Genomic DNA, 18,598 nt, shown 5'->3' on the forward strand with positions numbered 1-18,598 from the left:
CATTCTCAAAGGGAATTACAGACGGAACAACATAACAGCATTTTTGTGGATCAACAAAGCACACAGTATCTGAAATGAAACAATAGTATATGACACACCATAAAAATATCACAGATAATAATTGGCTTACTAGTCCATGCTTGATCTTGATTGGGAAAGTACAGCTCTGTATGCCTCTGTCTACTCTCCAGTCAAACTGAAATCCTCACTTATGACGGCTGACAGAGTTGTGAAGAAGAAAGCTGATCTTTTCTTTGATTTATTTTCCTTTCTGGATTTAGTTAATGATCACAGCTGCTAGTTGGTTGTGGCTTTAGGTTCGTGAAGACTTGAGTTAACATATCCAAATGTCATCCAGATATTTCTTGTTTATAACATTTTCTTGAGCAATCTGTCTGTCTTTCTTTTGCAGTCTCAGTTTTGGTTGTGGTCTCCATGAAAGTTAGTGGTGTCTGAAAAAGGAGAAGGCTGGGAGTGGATTATAACTCTTTCCTGTGTGAAACCTCCACGCCCCTTTACTTTTCACACTTTAACCTCCTCTGTCGTCCCACTCCCTCCCACACTCTCAGGCCCTACCTTTATCTATATCTAACTACACTCTACCTCCACTTCAACCATACTTGTTTGTTCTCCACATTCTATTATTCTATCAATCACGATGTTATGGAATACAGTGCCTCTTAGCTCCTCTAGCTCCTCTTCTTGCTCTCTCTGTACAACATTCCTGACAACTTGCATAGGTGAGTCAAAACATCCCTTGCCTTGAGGGAAAACAAACAGCTTGGTTTCATGTACTCTATCCTTCCTTATCCTCTTCAGTACATGTTAATAGTATCTTTATGACACTGTATTCATGTCTGTCTCCCCCTGTATCCCTCTTTTAAACTCACACCTTTCATGCATGCGTTGTTTCATACACACACATACCATTCCCAATATTTTTGGTCCATCGTAAGTGAGAATGATTTAGGTAATTGGATAACTATGTGTTGAGACATGCCCACTCTCTCAAGGTCTCTGTTATAGGTCAACTGTTTTGCTACTCTAGTCTAAGTTAACGTGCACACCCTGTTTCAAGACTTCCGCCAAACTACTTTCTGTTCTCTGACCCAGAGGTAAGGAATATTTATTTCAGTACTTGGGGACTACCAGACTGCATTCTTCAACAGTGATGTCACTCAAGCACACACACACTCGTCCACAGACACACATAACACTCGCACACATGCATTCTGACGCCACACACTCCCACACACACTCACACACTTTCACACACAGTGCTGCTACTGTCTATTATCTATCATGTTGCCTAGCCACTTTACACCTACCTATATGTACATACTGTAGCTACCTCAATTACCTTGTGCCCCTGCACATCGACTCGGTACTGGTACTTCCTGTATATAACCATGTTATTTTTACTCGTTATTGTTATAATTTTTTTATTTTACTTTTCCATTTCTGTATCTTTAACTCTGCATTGTTGGAAAATTACCGGTAAGTAAGCATTTCACTGTTAGTCTACACCTGTTTTTTACGAAACATGTGACAAATACAATTTTATTGATTTATTTGACACACACAGACACACACACACACAAATACTACAAACAAGCAAAATTCACGTCTGTGGAAAATTATCTGTGACTTCTGGATCAAGCTGTCCCAAAGCAATCGCGGGATTGGTCTAAACTGCAGTGACAGTTTCAGTCCTTAGCCAATAGAAAATACAGAACTTGTACAGCTGACGTGGATTCTGAAAACACGGAAGTAAAGCTTTGGTAAGTGAAAACATGCAACAGAAAGTACTATTGCATAAAATTCATAACTAAATATATTATTTACAAACATCTGTCTAACCGTGCAGGTGGTGTTTCATTAAATTGAGAAAGAGAAAATGCCAGTGGTGGCAACGGAGAGATATGGCTCCCTCGAGTCATGGAAATATCAGTTGAAGGATGGAGTAATGGAGAGAGAAAGAGAAGGGGGCAACGGTGGGACGACTAGAAAAAACATCATTGGCGTGTTCAAAGTGAGACATTTTTTACATTATAATGAATTTTGATAAAGGCTCACTGAATATAGTCTCATAACTGCTAAGGTAGTGAACGTTATTTATAATAATCGTTACATGGAGAAAATCGGACATCTCTGAAATGAAAACGGTTGGTCCTCTCTTCAGCAAAATATATTTTACCTAAACCCTCCTTGAACGCTTGAAAAAAAACAAGTGACCGTCATCTATACACCAAATAATAATTAAACATAAAGTGGATAGCATGGAACATGCCTACCGTTTACCCTCACTTCTGGGGACAGACCAGGGGCCTAATTTATACACCTTTCATAAGTACAAAATAATACCCCAAAATGTGCTTTCGCCACTTTTCACGCAAAAGTTGGCATTTAAAAAAGTTTAGCTTGACTGTGAGAATGTGCTCACCTCTCCGCAAACTTTAGACCATGTGTACGCACATCTGCTAGTGGTTGAAATATTGTATTACAAGTAAGCAGTGGCGATTTTAGCATGTAAATCTTGGTGGGGCAAAAACAAAAATGTGGGATGCATGCAAGAAAAGCCACAACACTAAACAATACATTAATTGCACTATAACGGCGACAAACGGTGCCCACAAACTGTTAGGGCCTACATAAAGCTGTCCCAACAGCAGTCCCAACACCTTACCACTGCTACACCTGGCTTTCAGCAAAGCTTTGTCTGCCGGCGAAACAGTTCATTCAGCATATATAGCCTAGTAAGCAACTAATTCTAAAACACTGAGAAATATAGAAATGTCATCAATTACAAATTACATGACCCTCCCCTGGACTATATAATAAAAAAGACTAAACCCTTCCCTTGACTGAAATTGAGAAAGCATGACCCTCCCTCATTTTCCTCCAGGTACCCATACTGTACATTTCAATCTGTCCCTAAACACCCCCTCCCCCACTCTCTCTCATATCTCTCTCTCATATCTCATCTACTCTTGTTAGAGTGTCTTCTTGCCTCAGGGGTATCCAGAGAGTGTCAGTGGTGATTATCTGCAGTATCAATTTTGGGATACTCTTCAGGTAGGTCTGTGTGAGAAAGACAGAGGATGTTGTTGTTTTGTGGATATGTGTGCCATTATTTTGAAATGTCAAATTTATTATGTACATTTTAACACTCTGTTGCACTCCCTCCCTCTCCCTTTCCCTTTCTCTCTCTCTTACACACACACACACACAGGCCTTCTCCAGTTCTCTTTCAGGTACTCTTGCCACCCAGGCCTCTTTAAGGGGTGTTGGTGTTGGAAACCAAGAGGCAACAGTTGCTGCTGCAACAATTACCTGGTTATTACGAGGTTAGTGTTAATGACTGTGATAAGACCATTGTCTTCTTTCCTGTTAAGGGGTTTTATTTTTTTTAAACTATCTACATTTTAGATGGCACAGGCATGCTGGGAAGAATCCTATTTGCCTGGCTTAAAGGGTGAGTTTTGATTTGTTTTGTAATCTACTATTAGTCATTTTCAATATTGTTTTTCAAATTTAGTCTTTCTCTGTGTTTTAGGAATAAACTAGACTCTGAGGCCAAAAAATGGAGGTAGGGATGTCAAGCATCAATAAAGTGAGTGTGTTCATTGTGTGTTATGGAATTATTGGGTRTGTCAATGCTTGTGCTGTTTTCCTTAGGCTTGTTGCTGATGTTCTCAATGATATCGCCATGTTCATGGAAATACTGGCTCCTAAYTKCCCAACATKCTTCACTCTAATTGTGTGCTCTGCTGGAATATTCAAGGTAAACCTGAATACCATATTCTCACTAGCATTGATTTTGCAGATAGCAACCAGCTATTTTGAAGGTTTTACTTGCAATGTTCCTAATATGTGGTTGTTTTACCTACTTTGGTTGAATGCACTGATTGTAATTCACTCTGAATAAGAGCGTCTGTTAAATGTAAATGTACACTGTTCGATATCTCTCTCTCTCTCTCTCTGTGTGTTTGTCAGTCCATTGTCGGGGTTGCAGGTGGGGCCACCAGAGCTTCTTTGACTCTTCACCAAGCTCGCAGAGACAACATGGCGGACATCTCTGCCAAAGATGGCAGCCAGGTGCTCCATACATATTTCTCTACTTGATGATRCWGTAAGATACTGTAACTAACCCATGGCTTTTACTGTMCTGTCTTGTACTGCTGCTTTAAGATGAGGATCTTATTGTAATTCATGTGTTCTTTACAGGAGACTTTAGTGAATCTGGCTGGACTGCTGGTCAGTCTGATCCTTATTCCTCTTGTCACTGACAATCCACTGTGAGTCCTCTATTGCACTGCTTACACTGCCACTGTATGAGATAGGACATGACAGCTCTATATAGCTAACCTATTGGTTATTCGATGGAGATTGATCTGTTTTCCATCCCTTCTCATCTCCTCAGGCTGACATTCGTCCTCTTCTTCCTTTTCACCATCCTCCATCTTTTTGCAAATTACAAAGCAGTGCGTTCGGTTGTCATGGAGACACTCAACGAAGCTCGGCTTGCTATTGTGCTCCACCAATACCTGAGAGATGGACGGGTCCTCGGTCCACTAGAGGCCAATCATAAAGAGCCTGTATTCTTGGGTATTGCTGATATTCAGTGAATAATAAACAATGAAATGGCTTGTTGATCATTATGGCTATCAACTATCAATGGCTTTAACATACTTTTCTGCTGTTTATTTTTTTAGAGTTCAGGAGGACAGTGCCAATCAAACTGGGAGTGAGGCTAGGGGAACTTGTTTATACGTAAGTTGGTGTTTGCCTGTTTGGTGTGAAAGTGAAGTGTGCTCAGATTTGGATGTTCATGCTCAATGATATAATTTCTTTCATTTTGTAGATCAGAGGACCTTAATTTGGCCATGAAAAACAACCACAAGCCCTTCCTTATCGGAGTCAAACGTGGTGTGTATAACATCTTTCAGTAATCCCCCACCAACTGCTGTACTCAGTTGTCACGTGGGTTGTTTCTAGATGGATGTACATTACATCATGTAATTTTAATAGATGGTGTATGTCATGTGAGTGTTATTGAATGTGCTATTTCTCTCCCTTAGGCTCGGTGTGTGTTTGTTTGGGAACAGATGCATCTGTATGTGATGAGATCAGGGCTGTGTGCCAAGCAGTGTGCATCTGCACGGTGTTACACCCTGTCTCGCCACTAGAGGGGGCTCTCAAACAACTCTCAATGTCACACAGCAACAGTGAGCCTTTAATGATCATCTTTACATGACAGTTTAAACCAATGTCTTTGTCAATGCTGTGTTATAACTCTGTTATCCCTTTTTCCTTTCCCTCAAGATCATTGGGAGCTGGTGCATGAGAGTCATAAACTTATGGACCAAATTTTTCAGCCATTCCTCAAAGGTAAGCTCAGTGTAACAAGGTGTGCTCAGTCAGTAGCTGTTTACTCCCACCGTGTATGTTGGGATGTTGTCAGTGGCGTCCGTTCAGCTAAACCTAGGGTATGCCCCTCCCCCCAGTGAATTGTTTGGAAGTTGAAGCTCATTTGCTGCATTTCTACACAGTTTAAAAACTATAAAATGCTATTTGGAGAACAGCAAAAACCAATAAAAATGATCCCAGCCATTAATTATCACCTCAATATTGGGTTTAAAGGTCTGTGGAATGGTGTGTAAAATGTCAACCACTACTCAACTTCATAAATTGACTAATTTACTTGTTGAACAGCACATACAGTGACCATGAAATAGATGCATAATACAGGCTATCAGGTCACAACAAGGACGATTTTCAAAAGCCGATATCGATGTTCTTTTATTTTATTATTATTATATATTTTTTTATCCCAGGCCCCGTCCCCGCAGGAGGGCTTTTGACTTTTGGTAGGCCGTCATTGTAAATAAGAATTTGTTCTTAAGACTTGCCTAGTTAAATAAAGGTTAAATAAATAAAATACAAATAAATATGAGTATCTGGTGCATAAGACAGCTGGCCGCGAATGCAAACTATGCCACATAAATCATAAACATGCATTGAATAAAAGGCCTAGGCCTACACAAAATGACTTACTTAGGCCGACAAGGACGCATGACTCGACCAAAGAATGTCCAAAATCACGAAATACAAATGGAAAATCTACACATGCCTTTTAAAAAGAGAGCTAAGGCCCCTTTACATGTCACCTTATCAAACCATAGAGATAGATAGAAGTTTCATCTTTTATATGTGCCATTGTAGCGTATATGAGCAGCGTCATTGAGGCAATCTCCATTTTGAAGTAGTCCATTTTCTTCTTCACTTTTGGCTGATCCCTCCTGATGACCCGGTTGGACATGACTCGAACACGGTCACCAGGAGGGCTCAGCCAATGAAGTTGGAAGTCCCATCCAGTTGACTACATTAAAATGGTGGAAGCCCTCATGGCGCTGCCCATGCTAAAATGGCCTTTTGGCCACTAGAGGCCTCTATCATTCTCTGTGTCAAACCTATATATTTCCAGTAGTTACATTTTCTCTTATTGCGCTGCATAATGTGTACGCCAAGCTCATTTTATAATTTCTGCATTATTCACCAGGGAAGGAAAACATTTAACGAATATTGAGGCATTTTTACCCTATTTCTTTCTACCTGTCCTTGTTCTGTAATATTTGTTTTGTACCTAGAACTCTGGGTCTTGTTGTTTCTGTCTGCTCTTTTATGTTTAGATAAGAATTGCATACTTGCCTTTTATACCTATACACAATTCTTGTGTGTGTTCAATAAAAAATATTTGAACGAATATTAAGGCATTTTATCAACCAGGTGCCTCAGAGTATTTAAACATTCTATTAACCAACGAGGTGGCTCTGAGAATATTTATGTAAACTCAGCAAAAAAAAGAAACGTCCCTTTTTCAGGACCCTGTCTTTCAAAGATAATTCATAAAAATCCAAATAACTTCACAGATCTTCATTGGAAAGGGTTTAAACACTGTTTCCCATGCTTGTTCAATGAACCATAAACAATTAATGAACATGCACCTGTAGATCGGTCGTTAAGATACTAACAGCTTACAGACGGTAGGCAATTAAGGTCACAGTTATGAAAACTTAGGACACTAAAGAGGCCTTTCTACTGACTCTGAGAACTGTAGATGTGGCCAGGGAAATAAATTGCAATGTCCGTACTGTGAGACAGGGAGACAGGACAGATAGCTGATCGTCCTCGAAGTGGCAGACCACGTGTAACAACACCTGCACAGGACCGGTACATCCGAACATCACACCTGTGGGATAGGTACAGGATGGCAACAACAACTGCCCGAGTTACACCAGGAACGCACAATCCCTCCATCAGTGCTCAGACTGTCCGCAATAGGCCGAGAGAGGCTGGACTGAGGGCTTGTAGGCCTGTTGTAAGGCAGGTCCTCACCAGACATCACCGGCAAACCCGCCGTCGCTGGACTAGAAAGGACTGGCTAAAAGTGCTCTTCACTGCTCTTCACAAGTCACCGTTTTGTCTCACCAGGGGCGATGGTCGGATTTGCATTTATCGTCGAAGGAATGGGCGTTACACCGAGGCCTGTACTCTGGAGCGGGATCGATTTGCAGGTGGAGGGTCCGTCATGGTCTGGGGCGGTGTGTCACAGCATCATCGGACTGAGCTTGTTGTCATTGCAGGCAATCTCAGCGCTGTGCGTTACAGGGAAGACATCCTCCTCCCTCATGTGGTACCCTTCCTGCAGGCTCATCCTGACATGACAATGCCACCATGCACAGAACGAGCAGTATGGCAAATTTCCTGCTAGACAGGAATGTCAGTGTTCTGCCATGGCCAGCGAAGAGCCCGGATCTCAATCCCATTGAGCACGTCTTGGACCTGTTGGATCGGAGGGTGAGGGCTAGGGCCATTCCCCCCAGAAATGTCCGGGAACTTGCAGGTGCCTTGGTGGAAGAGTGGGGTAACATCTCACAGCAAGAACTGGCAAATCTGGTGCATTCCATGAGGAGATGCACTGCAGTACTTAATAAAGATAGTGGGCTCACCAGATACTGACTGTGATTTTGACCCCCCCCAAGATGGTTAGAATATCTCATTTTAATTCAGGAAGCTGGACAAGCAAGACTGATAGTGAGTGGTGGAAATGCATTATACCAGAGGCAGGTAGACTACAGGTAGGGATTAAGGATGCAGGCAGAGGATGATGATGAAGTAGGCCTACAGCAAGAAGTTGAAAAAGGTTAGCCCAACTAAGTAATCATGAATGATTTGCATTATCTCAATAATCATTCTGTCACTGCATGACAATTGCCAGGTCGCAATTGTAAATGAGAACGTGTTCTCAATTTGCCTACCTGGTTAAATAAAGGTGAAATGACAATGCACATTTGTTATAGCCTACAAATGTTTGTTTTTAAGGCCAAAAACAGGAAACCAAACTTGCTCTAGCCTACTGGGTGAATGAATGAAAATATAAATTAGCTCTACAGCTTTCACAACCCATATTTTAATGGCAATAAATGCTTTTGTTTTTGAACGGCCATCAAAAAGGAGGGCTTCCCCACCTCCCAATTAAATTATCTCCTGGCTATCAAATAAGACAGTTCAAATGCCGACATCAAATTCAAAGCATTCAGCATACTGCCTAAATTGCTGTCCGGCAAAGCAAACTGGCACTGTCCCTGCTTTCTAAAAGCCAGCGAAAAGATAAATAAGTGTTTACTCAGGCCGTTAACCATTGAAGAAAAAATGGTCACGGTTCCTGCCTGTATAAGTGGGCGTTTCCTCTCTCGCGTGAGCAGGCTTTACCCATCTGAGCTTTCTGTTCCTCCATAATATCTGGCATGCTCACGCAAGAGAAGGAACAGCTGTCTCTGGTCTACTTATTGTCCGCTCCCGCCCCGTCGGGGGCAATAAGTAGACCAGTGGCCCCGCCCCAATCAGAAGAAAATTGGGAGTGGGGTGTCTCGATTTCTCTACTCTCTCTGAGGCGGCAGGGTGGCAGCCGCTCTCCGAGCGATGCTCCACATGGTCATAAAGCCAGCCCTCAATATGCTAAACAGCTGTTGCATTTTAAATCGGGATTGGAATGATTTGAGTCTAATTTACATTTTTGGTCTTGAGCGCCATACCCAACTGACGCCCCTGGATGTTGTCACACTGGTCAGTCACCATTGTTTGTGCTTCATCTCTTCTAGCTCTGGAGGTAGCTGGATGGCAGACCAGTCGAACACTACTGGACTGGAATGAATGGAGGGTGGAGTGGAAGAAGAAGAGCAGTTAGAGGAGTGGCAGGGTCTCTGGAGAGCAGCAACTGCAAGGCAATAGGCTGAGCTCTCTGTCAAACATTCATTGTGAGATGCTCAAAGATTAATATGCTCAGATTCATTTAAAGGTTTTTGTCCTTTTTTGGTACATTTTATACAAACAACTTCAGAATAAACTTGACCATAACTTTAACCATCTGTTATGTCCAGTGTGATATTACCAGCCCCTGAAAGTAAGCCTCTGACTAGCCTGATACATCATCCAGTGATAGCCAGCTAGCTAGTCACAGTCTGACAATGCAATACAATAAATCTTTGGAAACGGTTCTCTCAGGACCGCTGGAAACCAGAATATTGAATAAAATTACATTTGAACTTAGTCTGCTCATTTGTCTGGGGGATTGGTCCTTTTGAGACAAAATATTAAAAGGAATGTACTGGCTCCCCGAGTGGCTCAGCGGTCTAAGGCACTGCATCTCAGTGCAAGAAGCGTCACTACAGTCCCTGGTTCGAATCTGGCTGTGATTGGTAGTCCCATAAGGCGGCGCACAATTGTCCCAGTGTTATCTGGGGTAGGCCATCATTGTAAATAAGAATTTGTTCTTAACTGACTTGCCTAGTTAAATAAAGGTTAAAAGTAAATTACATTAAATCAGACTTTCCAAACGTGGGTCCCACTTCAATGCTTGCCTCATGTCAAAATAAAAGTGATCGCTTCCCACTGGGCACACCATGTCATTTCCACATGGATAATTGGGTAATTAATTAGTTTACATACACCTTAGCCAAATACATTTAAACTCAGTTTTTCACAATTCCTGACTTTTAATCCAAGTAAAAATTCCCTGTCTTAGGTCAGTTAGGATCACCACTTTATTTTAAGAATGTGAAATGTCAGAATAATAGTAGAAAGAATAATTTATTTCAGCTTTTATTTCTTTCATCACATTCCCAGTGCTTCTAAAGCCATGACATCATTTTCTGGAATTTTCCAAGCTGTTTAAAGTCACAGTCAACTTAGTGTTTGTAAACTTCTGACCCACTGGAATTGTGATACAGTGAAATATAAGTGAAATAATCTGTCTGTAAACAATTATTGGAAAAATTACTTGTGTCATGCACAAAGTAGATGTCCTAACTGACTTGCCAAAACTATAGTTTGTTTACAAGAAATGTGTGGAGTGGTTGAAAAACAAGTTTTAATGACTCCAACCTAAGTGTATGTAAACTTCCGACTTCAACTGTAGATAGATAAATGAATAAATAAATCTGCACATAAATAAATGAGCAAGGAAATACAAATATACTGGCCAAAATGCATCTACATATCTGTATGTATTTAATTATTTATATCTTACCTAATTATTCACACATTCATTCATGTATATATTTATTCATTTTTTTATTTCTTCCTCCATATGATAAGGTGTCAATCAACATCTGTGGGTGGTATCTAACACATCATTGGATGAACAATGTAACGGCACGTTGCTTGATTGCTTTTGCCTGACTCTGATGGTCCGAAAAGTAAACAATCAAACTACACACATTTGAGAGATTTACAACCGGTAGATACTGTAGCTACAGTAGACCAGTTCTTCTGGCAGTTAGTTAGTATGGCTGCAATCAGGCGAGCAATAGCCAGAGACTTGGCAGTGCTGACTAACGCTTCTGAAAACAACGCCTCTCCAGATTACCTGCTTTTCCATGTGGAGGTGTAACAGAGTTTATTTATTTTAGTTTTATTTAACCTTAACTGACTTGCCTTGTTAAATAAAGAAGAAATTCTTATTTACAATGACGGCCTACCCCGGACGACGCTGGGCCAATTGTGCGCCGCCCTATGGGACTCCCTATCACGGCCGGATGTGATACAGCCTGGATACGAACCAGGGACTGTAGTGACACCTCTTGCACTGAGATGCAGTGCCACTTGAGAGCTTTGAGTTAAGAACATACCGTAACCTCACTCCACAGCTAGCTTGAAATGTCGCCGATGGAGCTATCCAATTGGTATATTTTGTATAGCTCAATCTGTTTGCATGTTGTCAAGCGGGCGGTCACCTCTGTTGGCGAGGTAGAGGAACATGGTTCAAGCCCAGTCAGAGGCAAGTTCAGGGAGGCTGCGCTATATGCTAAGCTAGCACACTTGACCCTGGTTATACTGGTGCTGTGACCCAAATCCACAGTTTGGCTCAGCTCGAAGGCTTGGGTTGCTGTGGAGTGAGTTTAAAGAGGGTGAGTCAAACGGAGTTAAGAACGTATTGTAACCTCACTCCACCGCTAGCTTAAATTGGTTCGCACGTTGTCAAACCGTCGGTCACTTGTGTTGGCGAGGTAGAGGAACCTGGTTCAAGCCCAGTCAGAGGCAAGTTCAGGGAGGCAGCGCTATGTGCTAAGCTAGCACACAAACCCCGGTTATCGAGGCATGTATCGAAAACTTGAGTCAACTAGCTGCTACAATTTGGAGGAAGTTGCCCGATGACTTAGAGTTCAGGTGCAGCACACCATAGAAAATCGCCCTGTGTGCCACCATAATCACACCGTTTTTCAACTGGTCGTTCATCACAGGACCGTTTGTGCATTTATTATTACTTTTATTATTACGTGTTTTACTTTTCTATTATTTCCTTTTTCTGTACATTGTTAGGAAGGACCCTTAACTGTTAGTCTACACCTGTTGTTTACAAAGCATGTGACGAACAAAATTTGATTTGATTAATTAAACGTTGAACACTGTTCTGAGTGTCAAATTGAGTCAAGATAAACATGAATTGCTATTTTGATAAGTGAGACTTATTTGGTCTAATAGAAGTTTCGTAATGATTAGGTTGTTACGAGTGTAGTGATATAAGTGTGATGCAAGTAAACTCCTGGCAACTTTGATAAAAAACACTTTATATCGGAGTCCCTCTTGAACTTCAAGATGGTCTAAACATCTCACTCTCCATTGAATCCACACGGTTAACATTAACACTCCTCATAAAATATTCAAAATGATTATTCAAATAACAAGATGTTTCCACCAATCCAAAGAAGAATAAGCAGGAGCAACGAATCCCATTGTTATTATATCATATCTGGTTTGATTATGTGTGTGAGAGTGTGTGGTGAGTGTGAGAGTGTGATACTTCCATCTGGTGGCATCCAGTCTTGCCCATTTAGGGGCTTTGTCACTATATTTTTGCGAATTTTCAGAACCCTTCAGTGACTTTATTGGTAAAAGGGTCTATYGACAAATTCAGTTACTTTTCAGTCTGCCTTTGGGGAGTTTTCACACCGAAGGTTTCTATGTTTTCTTTTATCTAGTGATCCATCAATGATTTGGTTAATTATTAGCTATAATAAAACCAACCGTTTTTAAATGCAAAGTGGTAATCGGATGTCTTATACAAACTCAGCTTGCAAACTTATCATGATGTTTGCCCTTACTCATACTTTTCTTGACCCAAAATAGGTTTACTACAAGCAGTGTTTTTAAAATGGCATGTAGACAAACAAATTGACACATCTTGATTTTAGAGTTTTATTTTCAAAATCCACAACTAATCCACAAGTAAAACGTACACAGTTTCACAGAAATGTTCACAGAAATGTCAATTTTTGAAATTGGCAGATTTTCTTCTGATTAAATAAACCCTGCTACTTTATTTAGCACTTACTATAGTCATTTATTTAACATCTTGAAATGAGAACATGTTTTTATTATGTTGAACTCTTCATGACAGAATGTTAAAATTAGGTGAAATAAAAGTTACACTACACAAAAGGTACTCAATTGGTGGACACTTTCCTCCTCTCAGGTATTTTGTACCAGTTTCCGTCTCTGTACAAAGGCATGGTCTTAAAGCTATGGAAGATGGCAAAACATGTAATAATAATAATAATTGATTGGACTTACAGGGCACTTTTCTAGACACACAAAGCACTTTACAGTGCAAGGGAAAACTCACCACCCTAACCCCACTTACATACTTTTGCGATAAGTGCCATGGGAGTGATCACAAAGGTGGGACACCCGTTTAAGTCCCATCTTCTTAAATTTTATTGAGGAACATTACATTGTTCTATAGCACTTCAACATTATTAAAAGGAAATTTATGTTGTAAATTGGTACAGTATACTGTATGGTATAAATTACAGTGATCTGTCTTTGAACTTCCTGCCTTTCTGTTCATTTCAGAAGCATATTTGTATTTTGTTAGTCTGTCTTTCCCCCTGGTGCCATTCATACATCTTCGTGCCCACAATTTGAAAGGGAACACCATTGAATGTGAGACTTTTACTCACCCAACTCTTGTTTTTTTCCTGCCAAAGGCTGAGCATCTGTTGAAGATCAAGAATATGACATATTACTATTAGAATGATAGGCTTGAGGGAAACTAACAACGCTGCTCTATCAAATAGAATAACTCCTCCATGCTTGGATTGGAATCCCTTATACTAGATAGCTAATTTTAAGTGAGTAGCTGAAGAATAGCCTCATACGAACCATCCTGATCTCGCGAGCTTACATTCTGTGTCGCGAAACATCATGTAACCGCGCGCGATCAGGATGTTCGTACGGGGCTAGCAAAAGGCTGGGTCAAAGACAGTACATTATGTGCGCAGATAGAACAATGAGCCAGATATTTCAGGAGATGTATAAATTTGAAGCATCCGGTTGGCGTTTCTACTCATTAACAAATATGGTGATGAAAGTAAGCCCAGTGGCGGGCAGTGGGATATTTTTATTTTCATAAAAAAAAGAAAAAAACGTTTTCATCCCGCACTGTAGGTGGCGGCAATACAACGTTTTGGAAGTGGTGCTTCGTCAGACCCCAACAAAGAAAAAATCTCACTGAACTATAATTGGTAACACCTCAGAGCGTGGTTAGCTAGTTAGTAGTCCTGCGTGGTTTATATTTGTTCCTGTTACACAGCGACAAGAATGCCAACACTGTCACTGTGTTCAGCATACAACTGCAAAAACCGCAGCCCCAAAGCTGGTGTAGGATTTTTTAGGTAAGTATTACAGTCTACTGTTAAAACTACATCGAGAGCCACGTTTGATGCCTAGCTAACTAAATTCCTACGGTAGCTAGCTTAGGCAAACGCAAAGTTCTAGCCAGCTGTAGTAGCTCGTGAAACAGAAAGCTCAGATTCACAATGTCTGCAAGCGTTCTAATATGATTATATTAACAGTATATAATAACCACAGTAAACTTGTTTTTACTTTCGGATATTCGGTGCTTAACTCGTCGATAGGTCTCTGACGGAAGGTCCCTACGGATGATGAGTGATATATCTAGTATCAGATGACGGTAGAGAGCAAGATACACCCTTTGTTTTTACCAATAGTCGAACCAAAGATTTGTATAACTAACCCAAGATGGACCAGAGCCTGTCGTTTCCAATGTGGGCAAAATGAAAATAGTAGGCAGAACAAACAAGGAGGTGGGCAGAGCCAAACACGAGCGAGTGAGATCCTGTTGGCACGTTCTAGCATTTATTTGCATATTTATTTTAGGGAACGCTTACGCTGACCTGTGCCTGTGCAATAACTCAATTCGCCCTTGCACTCCTAAACAATGCAATTTTCAAAAACTTTGGCGAAGGGTAAAGTCTAGAAAACGCAGTCGACTGTTTGACAGATTTTAATTTTGTAAACAGAAAACTGAAAAGCATTAAAATGTTTCAGCAGATGACAAAATTTACTGGGCTTCCTCTCAAATCAAATTTTATTTGTCACATGCATGTTAGGCAGATGTTATTGCGGGTGTAATGAAATGCTTGGGTTTCTAACTCCAACAGTGCAGTAATATCTAACATCACCATATTTGTTAGCGAGTGGAAACGCCAACCGGATGCTTCACATTTATACATTCTGTGAAATATCTCGTTTTTCTGTGGTATAACTCGACTCTTAACAGAACCGAAAAGGAGGCAATATGCTGTTTTCTGGTGCTCAGCTGGTCTAGGACTGTTGTAAAAGTGCAATGCCGGTGATTGCACGTAAGCAAAACAATGTTTGCATTCCTGTCCAGGAGGGTTAGCCCTATATGAAGATTACACACACTGCATAGGGACTCAGGTTGCCGACTGGCCCAACATTTCTATTAGTTTCATCTAACTACTATGCTATATTTGACCAATTTACAAGGGTACTTTTCAAAAGCTTCACATCCAGGTGAAATGGAGATGTAAACCCACATAATGTGAAGTCACTGACCCCCCCCCTCATCCATGCTACATTCAATAGAATTTCAGTTTACCAGATCAGATTTTATTGCCATATTTCAATACCTTCCTATCCATATGATCTACAGACAAGGGTGGTGGTTTCCTTAAATTCTCTTATCAAAGTTACACTTTTTTGTTCCTCCCCTTTGATAGCCCTATTTGGTAAAATACAAAGTCCATTTATGGCATGAACTGCTCAAATAAGCAAAGAGAAACAACAATCCATCATTACTTTAAGACATGAAGGTCAGTCAATCTGGAAAACTTCAAGGACTTTGAAAGTTTCTTATAGTGCATTCGTAAAAACCATCAAGCTCCATGGTGAAACTGGCTCTCATGAGGACCGCCACAGGAAAGGAAGAACCAGAGTTACCTCTGCTGCAGAAGCTATGTTCATTAAGAGTTCCCAGCCTCAGCTTGCAGCCCAAATAAATGCTTCACAGAGTTCAAGTAACAGACACATCTCAACATCAACTGTTCAGAGGAGACTGCGAGAATCAGGTCTTCATGGTCGAATTGCTGCAAAGAACCCATTACTAAAGGACACCAATAATAATAATAAGAGGCTTGCTTGGGCCAAGAAACACAAGCAATGGACATTAGACAGGTGGAAATCCAAATTTTAGATTTTTGGTTCCAACCAGCATGTCTTTGTGAGACACAGAGTAGGTGAAAGGAAGATCTCCGTATGTGTGGTTCCCATCTTTGCTGGTGACACTGTCAGGGATTTATTTAGAATTCAAGGCACACTTAACCAGCATGGCTACCACAGCATTCAGGTTTGCACTTAGTTGGACTATCATTTGTTTTTCAACAGGACAATGACCCAAAACACCCCTCCAGGCTGTGTAAGGGCTATTTGACCAAGAAGGAGAGTGATGGAGTGCTGCATCAGATGACCTGGCCTCCACAATCACCCGACCTGAACCCAATTGAGTTGTTTTGGGATAAGTTGGACTGCGGAGTGAAGAAAAAGCAGCCAACAAGTGCTCAGCATATTTGGGAAGTCCTTCAAGACTGTTGGAAGCGCATTCCAGGTGAAGCTGGTTGAGAGAATGCAAAGAGTGCAAAGCTGACATCAAGGCAATAAAAAAAATGTAACGAGACAAGTCAGTTAAGAACGAATTCTTATTTACAATAACGGCCTACCGGAGAACAGTATTAACTGCCGTGTTCAGGAGCAGAACGACACATTTTTACCTTGTCATCTCAGGGATTCGATCCAGCAACCTTTCGGTTACTGGCCCAATGCTACCTGCTGCCCCAAAGGGTGGCTAAGAATTTTAACACTTTTTTTTTTTTTTGTTGGTTACTACATGATTCCATATGTGTTATTTCGTAGTTTTGATGTCTTCACTATTACTCTAGAAAGTAGTAAAAATAAAGAAACCCTTGAATGAGTAGGTGTCCAAACTTTTGACTGGTACTGTAGGTCTCTGACCTCCCTTGTATAGTAGGCTACACCACTTACAATTGCTTGTTTTATTTTTTTATTTCACTGATTTTTACATGAATAGTTCCCACGATGGGTCTAATTTTTAATATCTCACTTTCCATATGCACTACAGATCTACAGACCATTGCGGTGGCTTCGTTGCCTCTTATCAAAGGTACACCTTTTTATTTTTTCAAAATCCCTCGCCTTTGATTTTCTACACATACACTGTACTCTACACTAAGCCTTTTTATAAGATGTTTTATGAGATTGGAGAACACGTTGGGAGGAATCTTAGACCTTGCCTCCATACAGAATCTTTCTAGATCCTTTATTCTTAATTCTGTGCATATGGAGTGTCCTCTTCAATTCAAACCAGAGTTTTAATAGGGTTCAAGTCCGGAGACTGAGATGGCCATTGCAAAATGTTGATTTTTGTGGTCAAATGACCATTAATTTGTGGATTTTGATTTGGGGTTGTTGGTGTGGCTGGCTTCCAGATTAAGCGAGTAGTGTGTCAAGAAGCAGTGCGTAGTGGAGTTGCAGCAATGAGAAAGACTAACTACCAATTTGGATACCACGAAATTGGGGAGAAAGAGTAGATCTGTATGTGAATTAATAACCACAGTTGTAATAGGATAAATATTTGTAGTAAAACAAAGGGGAGCAATAATATATAATAATAAAAAATTATAAGACCGGTCAAAGAATCCACCACACTTGTCTTTAGAGATGTATACTCATATGGACAGTGAGCTATTGAAAATTAAACCTACCAGAGGAAATATTCATGTGAAATGGAAAATTGAATTTCCCTCCTATGGAGGAGAGAGATCAGTGACCTATCATTGAGTGGTTTTAAATGTGTATGTCATGTGGACTGGAAGCTATTGAAAAAATTTTCTTTATGTGGATTAATAGAGGTCAGGGAACACACCACACTTGACTATAGATCTCTAGCATGTGGATTGGTAGCCATTCAAAATTAATTATTTATAGTCAGAACTTTTTAAAATGGGAATTCTAATCGGAGTGTCGTGTAATAGGGACGTCAGTGACTTTGCTACAAGTGATTTTAGCTCTCTAGGTCATGCAAGTAGGCCTCGGGGGGCCTGATCGGTGTTAGACTTTTGCTAACTCACCCGAGTCCAATAATCAACTAACTATTAATGATCTTCAGTTTAGAATGCAATTAGTTGCGTACGAGTGAGCGAGCATAGGCCTATTTATGTTTGAGCTCATAGTTTATTTAACAAATTTTATGTGAAAATAACATTTTTAAATGTATTTGTTGTGAGAAAAAAACAGTTGGTTTAAGATCTCTAGATCATTTAATTGAGACATTTTTTCTGTTAACACCAGGTTCGGCTGATTGCACTTTTAAGACAGACCTTTAGCCGAGAGTGCATAATATTCTCCCATTGAAACCACATTTTAAGTCACTTTGAAAACGGAATGGTGGGGGGGGGGGGGGGGGCTGTACCTTGGCCTCTATCATCATCTGATTCTAAATGTCATCCTAGGACCTTCCTTCGAATAGGTACTGACGAGAGAACTCTGAATATATTAACCAATATCCAAAGGGAAAACAAATTGAGTTGTTGTAGACTTTCGACCTGTGCGTGCCAGTAAGGAGTGATTGGAGGTGCTTTTTTGGTTGCTTGTACATTTTTATTTAGAACTTTTTTGGAAGTACACACTGTACTGC

General features: G+C 40.5%; 2 protein-coding genes across 8 annotated transcripts in view; both read left to right on the top strand.

Annotated features, from left to right (window-relative positions):
* Nucleotides 1-573: 573 nt before the first annotated feature.
* On the top strand, nucleotides 574-9,612 carry LOC112075684 (RUS family member 1). Of its 5 annotated transcripts, none has more exons than XM_070441019.1 (16): nucleotides 574-740; nucleotides 1,014-1,781; nucleotides 1,868-2,032; nucleotides 2,998-3,075; nucleotides 3,233-3,347; nucleotides 3,430-3,475; nucleotides 3,539-3,589; nucleotides 3,679-3,784; nucleotides 3,997-4,098; nucleotides 4,228-4,298; nucleotides 4,424-4,608; nucleotides 4,716-4,773; nucleotides 4,865-4,929; nucleotides 5,082-5,228; nucleotides 5,326-5,391; nucleotides 9,165-9,612. In XM_070441019.1, exons 3-16 carry the CDS (start codon nucleotides 1,898-1,900, stop codon nucleotides 9,248-9,250), a joined length of 1,311 nt encoding a protein of 436 aa, XP_070297120.1. In that variant the 5' UTR covers nucleotides 574-740; nucleotides 1,014-1,781; nucleotides 1,868-1,897; the 3' UTR covers nucleotides 9,251-9,612. The 5 variants fall into 5 exon arrangements, with proteins under 5 accessions (XP_070297120.1, XP_070297119.1, XP_070297117.1 ...); XM_070441018.1 differs by having other exon boundaries at nucleotides 1,027-1,781; XM_070441016.1 differs by having other exon boundaries at nucleotides 574-1,781.
* Nucleotides 9,613-13,951: 4,339 nt separating this feature from the next.
* LOC112075683 (uncharacterized) overlaps nucleotides 13,952-18,598 on the top strand; it is a 33,045-nt gene continuing 28,398 nt past the window's right edge. Inside the window, exons 1-2 of one of the 3 annotated variants that reach the window (XM_070441022.1) lie at nucleotides 13,952-14,237; nucleotides 17,024-17,065. In XM_070441022.1, the coding sequence (XP_070297123.1) occupies nucleotides 14,164-14,237; nucleotides 17,024-17,065 (116 nt within the window). In that variant the 5' untranslated portion in view covers nucleotides 13,952-14,163. The remainder of the gene's footprint in view (nucleotides 14,238-17,023; nucleotides 17,066-18,598) is intronic. The other 2 variants (XM_024142638.2, XM_070441021.1) reach the window with 2 other exon arrangements.

This window comes from Salvelinus sp. IW2-2015, unplaced genomic scaffold (genome assembly GCF_002910315.2).
Source record: "Salvelinus sp. IW2-2015 unplaced genomic scaffold, ASM291031v2 Un_scaffold3338, whole genome shotgun sequence".
Lineage (NCBI taxonomy): Eukaryota > Metazoa > Chordata > Actinopteri > Salmoniformes > Salmonidae > Salvelinus > Salvelinus sp. IW2-2015.